The sequence below is a fragment of the Malaya genurostris genome, chromosome 2, assembly GCF_030247185.1.
Source record: "Malaya genurostris strain Urasoe2022 chromosome 2, Malgen_1.1, whole genome shotgun sequence".
Classification (NCBI taxonomy): domain Eukaryota; kingdom Metazoa; phylum Arthropoda; class Insecta; order Diptera; family Culicidae; genus Malaya; species Malaya genurostris.
In genome coordinates this window covers 98181948-98200314 of record NC_080571.1, presented here as the reverse complement: position 1 = coordinate 98200314, position 18367 = coordinate 98181948, and the positions used below count along the sequence as shown (strand labels likewise).

General features: G+C 36.7%; 1 protein-coding gene across 1 annotated transcript; it reads right to left on the bottom strand.

Moving 5' to 3' along the window:
• Positions 1-5530: 5530 nt before the first annotated feature.
• LOC131432540 (monocarboxylate transporter 7) lies at positions 5531-7593 on the bottom strand. Its single transcript, XM_058598877.1, has 5 exons — positions 7199-7593; positions 6526-7130; positions 6305-6449; positions 5993-6113; positions 5531-5824 (listed from the first exon to the last, which is right to left on the bottom strand). Exons 1-5 carry the CDS (start codon positions 7545-7547, stop codon positions 5557-5559), a joined length of 1488 nt encoding a protein of 495 aa, XP_058454860.1. The 5' UTR covers positions 7548-7593; the 3' UTR covers positions 5531-5556.
• Between the last annotated feature and the right edge of the window lie 10774 nt (positions 7594-18367).

Below are 18367 nucleotides of genomic sequence, written 5' to 3'. Positions count from 1 at the left end.
CACACACACTCAGACATTTTGTGATCTCGACGAACTGAGTCGAATGGTATATGACACTCGGCCCTCCGGGCCTTGGTTAGGAAATGAATTCAGGAATTGAATTGTTGGTCTGAATTTTGAAAGATGAATTCTGGAAATGAATTATGGACACTAGTTTTAAATTTTCGACCTACTTCTGGGTTCTGCACTTGAATTCTGAACCTTGATTATGGAAATGAACATTGGGCCTGAGTTTTAGATTCTGCTCTAGAATTCCAGAACTGGATTTTGTATCTGAATTCTGGACATGTGATTTAGATCTGTGTTCCGAAGCTGGATACTGTAAATGAATTCTGGACCAAGATTCTGGATCAGGAACTGATTCTAGACTTTTTGTTTCTAATCTGGGAATGTATTCTGAACTGTAATTCAGGACCTTGGTCCTGTATCTCATTTCAGGATCAGGATTCTGGATTTGAATTCGTTACCTGAGTTTAGTACCAGAATTATAAAATTTGATATTTAGGTTCTCGGCCAGCATTTGGATTCTAAACCTAAACTCTGGAACTGAATTTTGGACATGAATTCTGAATTTGGAACTGGATTCTGAATATGAGTTCTAGATCTGAATTCCAAAAACTTTGAACCTGCATTCGGAACCTGTATTCTAAACTAAACTTCGGAACCGAATTCTGAACCTGGATTCTTAATCTTGATTCTGGTTGTGGATTCCGGAATTAGATTTTGGACCTGAATTCTGGACATGAATTTTGGTTTTTTGTTTTGGGGTAGGTTTCTGTAATAAATTCTGGATCAGGAACTGAATTTCGGACTTGGATTCTGGTTCTAGCATCTTGGAATGAATTCTGAACCTGAGGCAGAGGCCAAGTTTACATCTACAATCGAGAAGAGAGGGTCGCTTGCTCATGAAAAATAATTGTTACGGACGTCGCTGAATGGCGGTTCTGTATTCTGAATGACTGTTGAATTACATTTTCTATCAATGATGATGCTTACGGCGGCCTCTCATCGGATTTTTGTAGCAGTATAATACTAATCTTAAACCTAATCTAATTTAAATAGTTTTCCCGAAAAAAATCGCATTAAATTAATGTTTTCATAAACTAATTATACAACAATTTTATTCTAATTCATCATGTGTTGGTGCCCATGGATGTTGGCGTCCGAGGCGGTTGCCTCCCTCGCCTCACCCTCGCTACGGCACTGGAGCACATCAATCCACAAGGTCTGTAATGATGCATTAGATTCTGAGCGGTGATCCGATTAGTGGAGAACGGAAAACATCTTCTAAATTTGTAGGTCATATTAGTTGATGACCATACAAACTTACTTTGGCTATACTGGTTTTGATTTCAGGTTTCGGAAGTAGAGGTCTTAAATTCCTAAACGAAACTGTCATCGATTTCTCAGATATGATTTGAGGTTGAGGCTTGCATTCGTATTTTTATTTCTAATTAAATATATTCGGGACCCCGCGGCAGGATATCATTCTCATCTGCAAAATCTTGCTGAATTTTTGCATGACCGCGCTTTTTCTCTTTTCGGTCATCCAGTACAATTTTATGTATTATTATTATTGTCGTTTATTTCATTTTTTCGTTAATTTTTTTATGTAGTTTTGACATTGTCAGTGGCAGAGAAGTTTGGACCATCACGAAACTCTTAGAATTATTATCTTACGCTGTAATCTGCAGGATAAACAGCCTCGTAATATTAATCAAACTTTATTTGTGGTTCTGATTTCGGGATTGGTCAGGACTCCTCGGGCCCCCTATTGGGTACGAGCATGCAGGCCCGTTACCAGAATTTGATTTCGGGGAGAGCCCACAAATAAGAAATAACGCATCTAACTGACGGTTCGTTATGTGCCCGGTTCTAGGTGTGCCTTTAGTATTTTGTCGTGAATACGACTTACTTTACTATGGGACGCCTTTTCAAAATTAGCCATATGGAAGAATGGGCAGAACTTAATCGTGAATATATCGACTTGTATTAATGGCAGCAACATAATTCTTTCACTATTTCATCAAAAATATGATCAGGAATTTAGGATAATATTTTGAACAGTATGATATAATCACAAACAAATCAAAAATCAGGTTTTCTGAAAATTTTAAAACAACGCGGAAAACTCTTTACTTTTGCTTGGGTTTTTCGCGCAAGGACGACGATTTTGAGGTAGGCAGGCACATATCTTCAACTGAACGTTATAAAAGGGGAACCGTGGTCGAAAATCGATCATTTCTTCTTGTGCATTGGATGAAAGCAGACGTCGGGGCGAGAAGACGCATTCAAACAGCGGCATCGGAGAGCGCACCTTCTGCGTGGTTAAAAATCTCCAACGCTCAGGTCGTAGTTCTTTAAACAACAAAGATGAAAGGCCAAAGGGTCAAAACACTTGTACTGTAAAATGTTGATGTAATACACAAAAATAAGATTAATAAACAGATATTTATGCAAAAAAAGGTCGTAGTTCTCATTTGCCTTCCGGTCGTCAAGGCGAGAAGACGCATTAAACCAGTTTCGCATCATTTGGCACTGCGTGCGGATGTGTCGGTTTGTTCGCAAAGCTAGTTTCAATTCAAGCAAGAACGATTGCATCAGCTGCTGGTGCTTTGCATTGGAGAGAAAGAAAACAAGAAACGAAAAGTGAACAACATTATATTAAATCAGCCGTTCTAATGGCTCTAAATGTTATCTAAAGAACTATTAGGATTACTGTTTTGAAATTCGAAGGTAGAAATCATCAGTTTAGTGAAAATCCAAAATAATTTGATTTGAATCGTGCACTTTTCGCTGTGCGAAAATCGTTCGAGATAAATGTTCCGAACTGTGCTAAATATCGTAGAGAATTCCACAATTTGGTCCTTCTAAAAGTCAGAAATGAATCCTGTACAGCATCTTGATAGTTTCTTTCAATGAAATATGCAAATCCGAAATGAGATAATCGACGTCAAAAATCGTTGAAAATTTTAGTAGTGAAAAGGGGGAAAGTTTCGCAATTAACACAATCGATCAACTATCAATTCGAATTCGAAAGTGTAAAGAAATCGTGTCAGTTTTATTCGTATTCACGACATCCAGTTATGTCTCTGACATTACACACCCGTACTTTTTTGTTTTGAAGAGTGAGTGCAAGTAATTAGCAACTTATGTAAAAACTCACATATTTTTGATTGGTCAATGAGAAATTGTCGCAAGGAGTTCTATGTACCAAAGAGAAGGGATCGACCTTTTACATTTATTTTATCATATAGTCCCATAGTTCGGATTCAACTTCTGGTTTTGGAAATACTGAGTGAAGAGTATTAAAAAACTCAATTTGAAAGTTATGTTCTTATAAATAACTATGTAAAAAGGAGCAAACGTTTACAAACTATTCAGTAAACTTTTCTAGTTTGCAAAATTTTTTGATTATTTGTCGAGCCAATTTTAACAAATTTATATTCTTATGAGGTGCCTTATAATTTCGCATAAACCTATTTAATTTCATCGAGTCAACTTCCGGCACTGGATCAGCGATGCCAGGCCTGCAGATTTGTTTGTAAATCAGCAGATTTCTAAAATAAGCTGCAGACATGTTTTAGTTGCAGACTTTTGAAAATCACGTTTTTCGTTGAGGTTCGTAAAAAATTACAGACTTTTGAAATTGTCGAGGTCTTTTTTTTTTGTTCGCTAAACCTATACCGTGCATAATTATGTATAGAAAACTTGAAGCCCGCAGACTTTTTTTCGAGTTTACAGACTTCTCTGGTTTGGATATACAGGGTGATGAGTATTAAAAATTTCAATCGGTCATTGGGAGTGACGAAGCAACAACAGAAAGGACAATTTGCACAAATGTAGGAATGGATTCAAACTAATCGATTTATGGTTTCATAGACTTCTATGCTGTTTCAACTGAATCCGGCTTCCGGTTTCGGAATAGGTTCTGGAAGTAGTGGTCAGAGCTCCAAAATAAAGCTCACACTATGCTCTTGTGTACCGACGCATTGTCTATAAAAACCGATTTTTCCGATTTCCAATTGCTCCAACAGTGCACACTTACACTTGCTGTCGATGGTGTTTTTCTTTTTTCGAGGTAATCCGCGAAAATTATACTCTGACAAACCCAAAGAACCGACTTTATAACCATTCCGCCCAATTTCAGTCTATTGTCGGTTAATCATTCTGTTGTCTGGCGTATAATAATGGATCTTGGCTTCGTCAACAGTAACCAACCGACACCAATTTGCATCAGCATAGGCGAACATGCTTCCGAAGTGTGCTCGCGTTCCTCTTTCTAACTCTAAGTATGCAATTCTCGGCATCCAGTGGCAGGACATCTTTTTCATTCGCGGAATCTTGCTAAAAGGGTTCCAGCGGTAACCCTTTTAGCAAGATGGGTTTCTCACAAAACCACTATTACAAGGTGTAGTCTGCAGGAGTACTAGCTTCGTAATATTCATTCTACTTGTGCCTCCCAAAAAAAGAACTTTCAAGAACGAAAACCTTTTCGCTTTTCTCATATAGAAAAGGTAAGTAATCACTGTGAAAACCGACTTTTGAGTCGAGACCGATGGCTGAATTCCACATACAATTCGAATAAGTTCGTCGAGATCAACCAAATTTAAACTTTAAAACAAGCTTAAATTTAGTTGAAAGTTCTTGTGGTCGTGTAAGACGTTCCAGAATTATATCTGGCTATAATTTCCGGTTCCCGAGTTACTGGGTTATTAATGTTCAAAGGTGAAAATAAGTGCACTTTTTTCGGAGATGGCGGAACCGATGTTCACAAACTTAATATCAAATAAGAGGGCTTAAGGTCCAATAGAAAAACCCTGATTTTCTTTTAGATCCGACTTCCGGGTCTGAAGTTACTGGGTGATAAGCACAAAAAATTCAGTTGCAAAAAGAAGCGGGTTATTTAAAACTGGTTAGTAGAATCTTCTGATTAGCAGATATTGTTAGTTGATGGCCATAAAACTCATTTCTGTTTCCGATTTCGGAAATAGTGATTAAAAAAATGAAAATTACTTCACTTCGATTTTTCGGAGACTGGTCGACCGGTTTTCAAAGACTTAGATTCAAGTGAAAGTTTCTATGAATGGCTTTGGAATTATATAACTTTTCCAATATGTAGGTGGATGGCCAAACTAAGTGGTTTTTGCTATACCGGTTTTCAGATTCCGGCTCCAGAAGTACAGGAAGTAGTGGTCAAATTGATGTATAAATAGTATGTATCAAACCAACCGATGAAAGTGTCCGATTTCGGGAAGAACCGAGGCCCCTTGGACCCCCCTCTCTTGATACATGTCTGATTGTAATTTCTGGAATTATTCAGCCTACATATTGATTTTCTGAGCTTTAATTTTGGTATGGGAACTCGAAAGATTTTTTCTTTATACCATAAATAATGTAAATTGAATTATTGTCGTGATCTGATAGCATATTGTTGATGTCGGAAACATCGGAATTTTAGCTTTGGAACGTACACCGAGAGTGATTGTGTCCCGACAGCTGGTGGTTTGTAAGGGAATGAAGCATAACGTTTAACTTTATTAATTAGGTTTGTTTTTATTTTCCATCTGTTCGGTCCATTGTTTCCAGGTATATATTTACATGAGTAACTTCCTGTACAGCCGTTTTGTCGCATCTGGTCCTTAACCGATAGTAGCCGATCTCGAAGAGCCACGGGATTACGCACAGCGCCATGAACAGCGTAAGACAATGGAACGATATCGAGTAGCTTCCGGTAACATCCCGGATATATCCGACAATTGGTCCTACCGCAAATGTTATATTTCCCTGCAGAAACATAAACAAACCGTAACCGGAAGGAAACCTGCAACAACAATAGTCATATCAGAACAGGAGAAAAAAAAAGAACAATACTGGAGCAGGAAGGGTTTTTGCCATCAATCACATCCCGGAGGCCGATTGCGAATGTAGGGCTTCAAATTTATCGCGTTCGGGTATCGATTTCGACACGCAAATAACGAGGCAATCGTACCGTTTCGGGGGCAAATACTCCGAAAACACCAGCGGCAGGGGCACGTGAATCCAGGTTCGCAGGAATCCCATTATAGCCGTTATGATGACCATACCATAAAAATCGTAAACGAACAAAAACGCTGTACAATATTGAAGAGAGAGAAAAATTGCAATTGAGGAAAACTGTAAAACATGCTAGGAAACAATACTGTCGAATGGGCTCTTCCGGGGCCATTAACATATTGTTTCCTCGGTGGTATGCGTATTCGTTTTTTTTTTGGTTCGTTTGCCCGACGGCAGCGGCTGAATTTCAAGTGGATAAAGTAATTACCGAAACGTGCCAGGATGGTGAACAGTGCTCCAGCCAGATAGACGTAGCGAGCCTTAATGTTCAAACATGTGCTGGAAATGGCCAGGAAAATGCGCGATAGCAAATCTGCTGCGGCCCCTATGGCAATGATTAGGGAAACGTCCGGCTGGAAAAGAGCGATTAGTAGCAGATCACGATTAGTATTCAAAGCGACGGACAAAATTACACGATTTTATGAGTACTTTGTTAAATCCAATCATGAACAAATACATCGGCTGCAGGGTGAAGAACGCCAAATCCGAGTAGAGAGCGAATGAAATTCCAAGCACAATGTTGACATAGATGGGGTCCTTCAGTAGCGTGAGGTCTAGAAAATCTACCAACACCTGCCACTTCGTTGGTGGTTTCTTGTCTCGTTCTGTGCTGTCACTCACTAGAACTGGTCCGGACCAGTTTCCAAGTCCTGGAATAGATGAAGCTCTTCGGGAACGACTTACGCCCATCGTTTTCAGTAGCCTGGATCCGATTTCAGTGTTGCTACCTTTAACACAAGCGAACTCATTCTTCAGTTGAACTTCTTCCGTATCAATTTTCACTTTTTTCAAATGCCACTCAACAGGATGCATTACCAACATAGCTGCAACAGTGTGGCTATTAACTGCCGCCAGAACGGCCATGCATCCACGAAATCCAAACGCTTCCATTGTTCTTTGAATGAATATGGGATAGAACATTGTACCCAGTCCAATCAGTGTTTGTGATATACTCATCATAACCACTCGTTTATCAACAAAGTAGGCATTGAATGTTGTGTAGGAAACGGGTATCATTAGTCCAAATCCAGCACCTTTTAAAATGAACGATTTAGTTATTTTCATATTGTGTCAAGTCACACAAAAATAAAACTTTTCTTACCTTGAAATATACTGAACGACACCAACAGCTCATTGGTTGACCGTACGAAGATCGTCAGAAAGCTACCCGCAACATACAGTGTTGCTCCTATTAGACCCACTGTTCGGCATGAGGTCTTTTTCATCAGTGTATTGGTAAACAATCCCGCAAAACTAAGCGCACTGAAGAAACTGCTGGTGATTAATGCAATCGCTCCGGTCTCTTCGCCAAGTTCGGTTAGAAAATCTCCGAACATGAGCCCAAACGAAGGTAGAGAGCCCAACGAAACGGTGAACATGGTCGCCATTCCGATTCCAACCAGAAAACCCCAGCCTCCTTCAGGAGGTACCATCTGATAGCGGATCGTCATTTCACCAACAGTAGCTACAAAGTCTAACTAACTGTAGATGATGCGAACTTGCCAATCCTCTACTACGGAGATAGCACTTTATCTAAATACATTGAAACCGGAAGAAATTTCACTATCTACGTGATCGTCGAGGTTCCTGAGCTTAGCGGTGATGCTCCGCACAAACAGCGGTGGTGTTGAACAAGGATTATTACTTGTTTTTCGCTCGTGTGTTGTATGATATGAACATCATTCGTAATTATTTTGGTCTAAAGATTGTGGGAAGCCTCGACAACGGTTGTAGCAGTTGGATGGTTTATATTACCCCAGCGAAACAGATTTTTATGTGGACCACATCTTTATTTTCTATAAAAAAAGATTTTGATGTGGACCACATCTTCATTTTCTATATAGGGCTCCAAATTAGAAATTCAAGTCAGTTTAGTTTCAATCAGTAATATTATTTCATCAATTGATTGGAAATATTTCTACGTAATGATTTGAATGTTCATAGCCATGTATTTTTAATTGTATATCATTGAAATGTTGAATAATAGCCACCGATGTCCTATTTTGTCTGCTAAAAATCTCCGGCATACCGGATTTCCCTGCCACAGACGACGATTTTGAAGGAGTAAGCGATATATCAATTGAAAATTATTGCTCAGATTGATCAATCGATGCAAAAGCGAAGCTGTTGGAAGCACGCGAATCTATAAATATGAGATAAATTCTAACTAACGTTTCAGTCCTACGTGTAGCATGCTAGAGGTAGATTGTTGCTAGATAGCAAGACAAAAAGTGCCATAAAACGATTTGAAGCTTTATTTGGTATGCTATAATCTTGTGTTATGCGAGTTCGGATGAAATTCCATGTTTCCAATTTTGAGTGCTTAAGAAGAATTTCTAATTTATATAAGACTAGCGGATCCCTGCACACTTCGTAGCGCAATAATATTAGATTAGATGTAGAAAATCAAAGCTACTTTTCAATTTAAATGATTATTGAAGAAAAATATCATTATAATGCTCTATGATACTGGCCCCAACTTTTTTATATCGCGGACAACAGGATAAAATATATAAAACCGATGGCTTACCGAAACGCAAACAGGCAGCGTACAATTTACCATCCGAAAAAACTCTAAATTCACGCTACAGACTTATAACGGTTATTGACGGTAATAGAAAAATTAAACGGATGAGAAAATGACGTTCAAATTGAAATGGCATTGGAATGAAAACTTTTTTTTTCTAATTTGCCATTCAAAATTGTTGTCTCGACAACATTAGCGATTAACTTTTGAACTTTTAATATTTTTCTGTACTTGTTCCTCTATTGTCTGCACTTTATTTTGTACTTTGTGTGCTTGTTTCTGTAATTTGTGTGTTTTTTCCTGTACTTTCTGTGATTGTTTCAGAATTTGTTCCTGTACGTTCTATACCTGCTCCAGTATTTTCTGTATTTGGTCCTGTAACTTTTGTACTTATATCTGTACCATCTGCTCATTCTGTACCGTTTTCTGCACTCAATTGTGCCAGTACTTCCTTTACTTGTTTCCCTTATTTCTGTACTTGGTTTTTTTACTTTCTGCACTTGTTCCTGTACCTTCTTTATTTTTTTCCTTAACTTAGCTTCTGTACTTGTTCCTTTTATTTCTATACCTGTAGCTGTCCCTGTGAATTTCTCACAGCTCAAAAATTATCTTTGGATGGAAATTATTTCTAATACTCCCATAAAGTCCCAAATGGTTCAAGCAAAATACAACAAAATCAGTTTGACGGTGTATGAGCAAGAGAGTGAATCATTCGAATAGGTAAAACATGTCGATGACTTCCCAAATCTCGGTTCAATCGATGTAATTTAAAAACAGAAGGCAAACAGGATGGTTCGAGTACATTGGACGAAACTGTTCATAGTTACTCAAATGCAAATAATTTGTAATTTCGGAATAGTCTGGGTTGATATAATTCGAATCGCGTTTGGGCCAATTGAAGACATTTTAACTCAAATAAATAACCGAACTTGCAATTTGAAGCAATTGACGAAATTTGGAGGTCGTTTCAAAAAATACACAAAATCCCGTCCAGGTATAGCACGAGAAATGCTTATGAAAAATTTAAGCCGAAAAAAACAGAAAACATCCTTCTGATTCGAATGGAATCGTTCCAAAAAGAAGAGAGTCGAACAGTTTTGGTGTTTGAGTTAACGGTCTTAATTTGAGGTGGCAGCTGAGGTGTGCTGATCCTGTTGTCTCAGTGCATTGTGAAAGCAATAATTATATCTATCAAGAAGATACAATTCACATTTCTGTAATTTTAGGAAAACAACTAATCATAAAAAAACGTTAATCATCTTATAGTCGTTTTATAATTTAACTTCACGGTATTGAACCCAAATTTATATATCGGAAAATGGAAAGCTGTATGCTGTTCATTTGGCGCCCTTACTTAATTGAACATGTGATTCGAAAAAACACGTGAATCAAGTAGGCTCAGTGAAATTGTTGCATAAATCAGCTCGTTTGGCGCCAAACGGTTTTATTAATAGTCTAGTATTCATATAGTGCTCTTCAGCGGGCAGCAGCATTGCATAACTCGATACGCGCCAAACAATCATCGGAGATCTATCATGCATTGAATGGAAAATTTCCAATTCTAAACGAACCAATTTTCTAGTTTTTCTCTACTTTCCCGAAGGATTTTCCATATATACTATAGCCTAAAACTTCCGCATTAACGTCACCTTTCGAACAAAAAAAATTAGAGGGTTGTATTCAAGACACGACCGAGCACAATAATATTAAAAATGGAACGTTTCTAGGGTCTTCATAAAAAATACAAAAATAAAGATGATAATGATGACGATACACTAAACTAAAAACTTTTTCAATTGACTAATTACAAACTTGCTCTAGTTTAAGCGCTTAGATTGTTGGCGAATGATAAAATTTACAATTAGATTCTTTCTTGATAATAAATTCTATTCAATTTTGATCCCTTTCCACAATTTTTTACATTGTTAAGATTTTGAATAACGTCCTTTAACTAGAATTCTACTAGAACTAGAAAGCTCAATTTTAGATACAAACAACCTAAAGATTTAAACCTGAACAAATGAAACTGATTTATTTTATGATAATAATCTTCGAGAAACGTACAAACTCATTAATTTTATTTATTTTAGCGAAAAATGTTGTACCAGTAAACTCAGTAATAGTGTATTTTATTAATCATTTTTCAAAATCGTCGATAATCTTCGGAAAGTGTCGGTAAATAATATGGCAACAATACGAGGAAGAAAACTTGTGAAACAGTCCGCATAAAATATTTAGTTACTTACATTAATTTTCGCTTTGTCATATTAGGAATATACGGAATGGATACGCAACAAAATTCAGAAATTTTGTTCATATTGTAACTTGATGTTATTAACACATGAATGAACATTGTCATAGTTACAACGCGTGTAGCCATCAGACGCTTATTGTTTTGAAGCTAATAATGATTAAACTGAAACTGGTGGTTAACCAAATTCTACGAGGGTTGCTATTCAAACGATACATGTAAAATCGCAGGTAAACTTACCTTTAGTTTATCTTTGATACTATATGATATTGCATCTAATTATACTGTATATGTGAGCCTGTGGAACTCATTTATACTACCAAACCGAGGAGGCCGCTTTTAGATAAGTTTCAGAATTTAATTTTGAATCTTTTGAAGCGTTTAATTCCAGGCGGGACAACAACTTGTTCAGTCACATATAATGAAGAAGAAGTATCTATGATTATCATCATAACACAACTTTATACTGAATCCATTTTCGCGCCACCGTTTTGTTCGTATGGGAATGGAGATTTAAGTATGCAAACCGATCCGTTGACAAATTAAAACATTTTTAAGCTTACAATATTGAAGCTTTGGAATCATTTAAATGAGGAAAATCCATTAACAAATCATCGAGGAACAAGCGCTGCAAATTATATCCGAAAAATCTATCACCGATAATTCTAAATTGGTCTGATAGTTACCAGAAAACCAAAATAAAATACTCAATTCAAACCAATTTTTCAATGGTATGCAATTGAAATATTCAAATGACGTTATCTCATAAGTTTAAGTTAAATGTTTCCGAATCGATTGGTTGTTGAATTATATAAATCCATCAACAAATTACTGAGGTATGAGCATTCAAAATTATGACAGAAAAATGTTACGCGATTAGTTTTGCATGTTTTAAATTGACACCCAGCCTCGGGAAGCGAAGTGTAAGGCATTTTTAATGGCAAAATCTACCAACAATTTGCTAAATACATGGGATATTTTAAAAGAACCATAACCACGCTGATTCGGTTCTTCAATAGCTAGATGATATATGAGATATTCAAGCGAACACGAAGCGGTGTTGTGCAGACAACAGAAAATTACACCAGCAAATAATGCAAAAGCGACAATCCAGCAAGTGAACGTATATACAATCCAGTCATCAGCTCACTGGACGAGCTACTTGTTTCATTCACAGTCAAACATCAACTAGGCAAAGAAATATTGTGCAGCCTATATTTATAGATTTCCCTTCATACTACGCATAACGATACTGTGTTTTTTATGCATGACGCAAAGCCTCCTATGCCGAACAAAAAGTTGACGTCATTTTGTAAAACAGGGATTGGTGGATGAAAACATAGGTCACTTCTAACCAATTTTTCAATAGTATGCTATTGAAATACTGAAACGACGTCGCTATACATGTTTAAGTTAAAAGTTTCCGAAACGATTGGTTGTTAAATTATAACAATCCATTAACAAATGACCGAGTTATTAACGTTCAAAATTATGACACAAAAAGGTTTCGCGACTATTTTTGAAACTTTTAATTGACACCCGGCCCCATATAGTGAAGAGTAAGGCATTTTTAATGCCAAAAATCATTTTAAGATCGACCCACGCATACCAGAGAACATTAGCAACACACACTTTTTTCGCTATTATTTTATATATATAGATGACCTCGATCGCAGAATGAAACTTAACTTGTAGTTTTTTGGTACAAATTCGGTACCAAAATCCATAAATAATCATTTTTAGAAATTTTCGATGAAGTTTTGGAGCTCTAGAGAATCATTTGTTGGATCATCAGAATACAAATTTCAGAAGCTGATGTCTGCTTGGATTGAGTGAATTCTAATCAAATTGCAGTAATCGTGTATTCAAATTTGTTAAAAATTTAGATGATTATTCATTAAGTTATTGTTTTATAATCTACTAGTCCGTCTGGGCAACACATTTCGAAGCTTGGAAGGCAACACTTGGACTTCAGCTGTATCGGTTTTCAGATCCCGGTTCCGAAAGTACCAGAAATACTGATAGAAAACTTCAAAATGGAACTCATTCATTTTTCTCAGAGATGGCAGAACTGATTTTCACAAACGCAGACTCAAATAAAAGGTCTCTTAGCACAAAAGATTTTTATTCGGACCCGACCGGGCACCAATGTGATAGAAAAAGGTGGGGAAATGTAGACTCTTTAGTATTTGCAAAAAGAATTTAACACTCAACGAACTCGAGAAATCAAAATATACTTTGATTCGATACGTCATATCGTTTTTTGTTCGTCAGACAAATTATAAAAACAAATGTCGTCTTGTACTGTTTAAGCTTTTATGAAGTACGAAAAAGTAATTTATCAGTTAGTTTTCACCAATTGTCAGCAAAAAAGGAGATTAGGAAGAAATGGTTGCTGCACAGCGGAATCTAGAAAGCCAAAAGTGTATTTTTTTTATTTAGACATTTCACTCGTTTTGATTATGAAAATATATTCTTGGAAGGAGCTCGAAAAAAGCCAAAATCAATCGGTAAATGAAATTGATTTTTGTTATACGCACTCTTATACTAAATAAAAGATAATGTTTAATGATTCCAACGATACTTAATTTTTCGAAGAGCAAGTAAACAGATCGAACTAAGCGGTTTGAATCTAAAGCTCGATCGGAACTTGTATCCCATTTGATTCAAGAATATAGTGAACAAACTGATCTTGAATCTCTGCAGAGTGCAGGGTAGGAAGCTAGTAGCATATCCCAAGGCACAGATGACAAATCTAAAACGATTTTTGAAGACGAGATGAATGGATTGAATACCTATGTGAAGCTATCGATCTAAGAGATGAGGAAAACGTTACTTTTTCATTACTCGAAGAAGATGTTTTTAATTCTGTTCAGAAGCTTGAAAATCAATGTGCTACTGATTCAACTGACAAATAAGAGATGTTTTCCTTGAAATAACATAATATAGGAAAGCTAAGGGAGGAATTCAATGCTCAGAAGCGTATTGTACGAACTTTGAAGCAAAAAGTAATGTTCAAGAATACTTTATGATGAAAAAAAAATAGTAGTATAATTTTCATCAGCTTCGTCAAAAGGATGTACAAATTGCATTTCTGCAAAAACAGTTAGAAATGGCTGAAAAAAAAATTAGAGGGTTGTATTCAAGACACGACCGAGCACAATAACATTAAAAATGGATCGTTTCTAGTGTCTTCATAATAAATACATAATAAATACAACTGTGGAACTCATTTATACTACTAAATCGAGGAGGCCGCTTCTAGATAAATTTCAGAAATTAATTTTGAATCTTTTAAAGCGTTTAGTTCCTGGTTGGACAACAGCTTGTTCAGTCACATTGTCACGTTTTGTTCGTATGGGAATGAAGATTTAAGTGAGCAAACCGATCCGTTGACAAAGTAAAACATTTTTAAGCTTACAGTATTGAAGCTTTGGAATCATTTAAATTAGGAAAATCCATTAACAAATTATCGAGGAACAAGCGCTGCAAATTAGATCCGAAAAAACTATCGCCAATAATTCTAAATTGGCCTGATAGTTACCAGAGAACCAAAATAAAATACTCAATTCAAACCAATTTTTCAATGGTATGCAATTGAAATATTCAAACGACGTTATCTCATAAGTTTAAGTTTAATGTTTCCAAATCGATTAGTTGTTGAATTAAATAAATCCATCAACAAATGACTGAGTTAAAAGCGTTCAAAATTATGACAGAAGAATGTTACGCGATAAGTTTTGCATGTTTTAAATTGACACCCAGCCTCGGGAAGCGAAGTGTAAGGTATTTTTAATGGCAAAATCGACCAAAAATTTGCTAAATACATGGGATATTTCAAAAGAATCGGTTACCACGCTGATTCGGTTCTTCAATAGCTAGATGATATATAAGATACTCAAGCGAACACGGTGTTGCGCAGACAACAGGAAATTTCACCAACACATAAAGCAAAAGCGACAATCCAGCGAGCGAACGCATATACAATCCAGTCATCAGCTCACTGGACGAGCTACTTGTTTCGTTCACAGTCAAACATCAACTAGGCAAAGAAATATTGTGCAGCCTATATTTATAGATTTCTCTTCATACTACGCATAACGATACGGTGTTTTTATGCATGACGCAAAGCCTCCTATGCTGAACAAAAAGTTGACGTCATTTTGTACAACAGGGATTGGTGGATGAAAACATAGGTCGATTCCAACCATTTTTTCAATAGTTTACTATTGAAATACTGAAACGACGTCGTCATACATGTTTAAGTTAAAAGTTTCCGAATCGATTGGTTGTTAAATTATAACAATCCATCAACAAATGACCGAGCTATTAACGTTCAAAATTATGACACAAAAAGGTTACGCGACTATTTTTGAAACTTTTAATTGACACCCGACCTCATATAGTGAAGAGTAAGGCATTTTTAATGCCAAAAAAAAGAAAAGAGAGAGAAATGATCCACAAAATAAGTTTTTTTTAAGTGCACTGTGCTTCAATTTGCTCCTGAAGCATATGTCAACAATCGGATTTGTTTAGCTCTGCTACGAATATTCTCAGATAATCAAGTAGATCTGATCTTGGGGAAGAAGAAAAAAAATTGCTGGACAACTGAAGAAATTGCAAAAGCAATGGCAAGACAATGTTATATACAAATGTATTATTATATAACAGACATTAGGCATCTAGGAGGTCATAACTTAATTTCGAGCCTAGAATTGCTGATCAGAGATCATCTTCCGGAGATAGAGTTCAGTTTTTTTACTCACTAAAACAACCATAGAGGCGTCAAGTCTTATTTTGACCCGGGCGCCAAATTTCCTCGGTACGCCTCTGTCGAAAGACGACTGTACCGATACTCAACGATGTCATCACACACTTCCATGACATTGGATTCATTGTTGTTGTTATTTCTGGAACCGCGGAGCTAAGCCGGACTCGTTATAGAGCAAATTAGACTATAAAGCATAACAGCAATAACAACGAATACAATGGGGTGCAAATGCGTCTGGGCGCAACACAAAAGTTCGTTGACTGGCTGTACTCTTACTTAGTTCTTAAAAGTCAAGCTTGATTCTTGTATGTCATCCTCGTATTCGAGTATATCAGGTGTACCTCAAGGCAACAGCATGGGTCCACTTCTGTTCTCACTGTTCTTTAATGACGCTCGATAGTGATTGCAAAATAGTTTACACCGACGATTTAAACTTTATCTTGAGGTACGTTCTATTGACGACTACGTGCGTCTTCAAAAGCTTCTGGATGAATTCGTTCCCTAGTGTCGAAGGAACTGACTTATCGTCAACTTAGCAAAATGTCAGGTCATAACATTCCATTGAATTTTGAATCCATTATATTTTGACTACAAAATTGAATGACAAACACTTCGAAGAGTTTGTCGTGTTAATGACCTTGGTTTTATGTTGGATTCCAAACTCACTTTTAGTTTGCATCGTTCCACATTAATTACAAAAGCGACTCGATAATTAGGTTTTATTGCTAAAATCGGACGTGATTTTAAGGATCCACATTGTTTGGATACTGCTCGTTAGTTCAGCCTATACTTGAAAATGCTAGCATAGTTTGGAGTTCGTATCAGCTAGCTTGAAGTTTACTAATTGAACGCGTGCATAAACGATTTCTTAAACTCTCCGCTAGATCTTCCACCGTATTCCGATCGCTGCCTTCAGATTGGACTAGACACACTGGAGCGGTGCAGAAAAATTCAGTAAGCAATTATTGTTGCGAGATAACAGCATGCATCAGAACATTTGGCACTGTTGAACATCTCTTCGATTTCGGCGAACCTTCGATTTCGGCGAACCTTCGATTTCGGCAGCGATCCACTATTTCTGTATAAAATGTTCAAGACGACGAATATAACAATCGAAAGAGAAAGTAAACAAAGAGAATCTCGCATTGTCACATTCGTCGTTTTGAGTATTTTATACAGATTTTACAACTTGACTACATTATATTCATGAAGGCTTTTTATTATCGGATGAATAAGATAAAAATAAATTAATAAATAAATGAAATCTCAATATATCTTAATTTAAAAGTTTCGTTAGACTGACATCTCAACCTTCAGCTAACTGACGTCTGTCTATCACATGAAATCGCCTGACCTAAATTCATGGATCGAAATAATTGCTGGTTTAGATGATATTTAAGCTGTCTGGTAGAAGTGATGAAAATTGATCGATAAAAACAGATTTTACAAGATGACAAAATTCTCAGTTTTTGCCTGTCTCATATAGAAAAGTTATGCAATCACTATGAAAACCGACTCTGGAACCGGTTCTTATACCATTCGACTCGGTTCGTCGAGTACGCAAAATTTCTCTCTCTCTCTCTCTCTCTCTCTATCTCTCTCACTCTATCTCTCTCTCTCACTCTATCTCTCTCTCACTCTATCTCTCTCTCACTCTATCTATCTCTCTCTCACTCTATCTATCTATCTCTCTCTCTCACTCTATCTCTCTCACTCTCTCTCTCTCTCACTCTATCTCTCTCTCTCTCACTCTATCTCTCTCTCTCACTCTCTCTCTCTCTGTGTGTGTATGTGTCTGTATGTGTGTGTGTAACGTTTTTTTGCACTAACTTTTCTCGGAGATGGCTGAACCGATTTCCACAAACTTAGATTCAAATGAAAGGTCTTGTGGTCCCATAAAAAAAATCCTGAATATTATTTGGATCCGGCTTCCAGTTCCGGAGTTAAGGGGTTAAATGTGTTCTAACTTTGCTCATAGATGGCGTGATCGATTTTCTCAAGCTTAGGTTCAAATGAAAGGTCCTGTGGTCCCAAACGTAATACAGAAAGCGACTGTTAGATGATGAGGATGGATAAAATGCTTATTTAGTCGCCGCGAAAGCTTACATCGGAAAAGCTGTCTAATGATATTTTCAGTTGATTCATATTTTACAGCAGACGACAGCTGCCAAACATACATAGCAGAAAGATACTACGGAGAGATATACTTAGTGTTAAAACATTTGTTTAGGAAGGTCTTGAATGATTAAAAAATGAAGGCGGCTTTATACTACTATCCCCTATTCATTCTAACGCCGTACATTTCAGTACTACTTCTACAGTAACTTGTATACAACGTATCATCATTTCAGGTTTCCTCTGTGTTGTAATTCGCCTATACTGTATGCAATACTTGGATGAATGTGATTGCACACCCAGTGATGAAGACTGTAGCAGTTGTAAAATAAATCAACGAATGTGTTTCTTACTATTCTATCTGATAATCGAATACTTCAATTTATTTCTCAACCCACGATCATTGCTTCACTGATTCATCCATCACCTAGTCCTAGGAATAGTTTTATTTGAGTGTACACGGAGAACCCTTCGATCATAAAATTGCGATATCGCAGTTTTTGATTTTTGCGATAGTTGATTTAACTAATTTATTTTTGATTCAACCAATATGGTTTTTGATTTGCATATATCCAAGTAGTTGAAAAATATGTTGTTTTGAATGCTG

Excerpts from the sequence above, each read along its gene's own strand:
- LOC131432540 (XM_058598877.1), bottom strand. The coding sequence starts at position 7,547 with ATGACGATCCGCTATCAGATGGTACCTCCTGAAGGAGGCTGGGGTTTT. Across the intron at positions 7,131-7,198 it reads GTCGTTCAGTATATTTCAAG|GTGCTGGATTTGGACTAATG; the intron begins GTAAGAAAAGTT and ends TCATTTTAAAAG. Across the intron at positions 5,825-5,992 it reads GAGTATTTGCCCCCGAAACG|GTTTCCTTCCGGTTACGGTT; the intron begins GTACGATTGCCT and ends TTGTTGTTGCAG.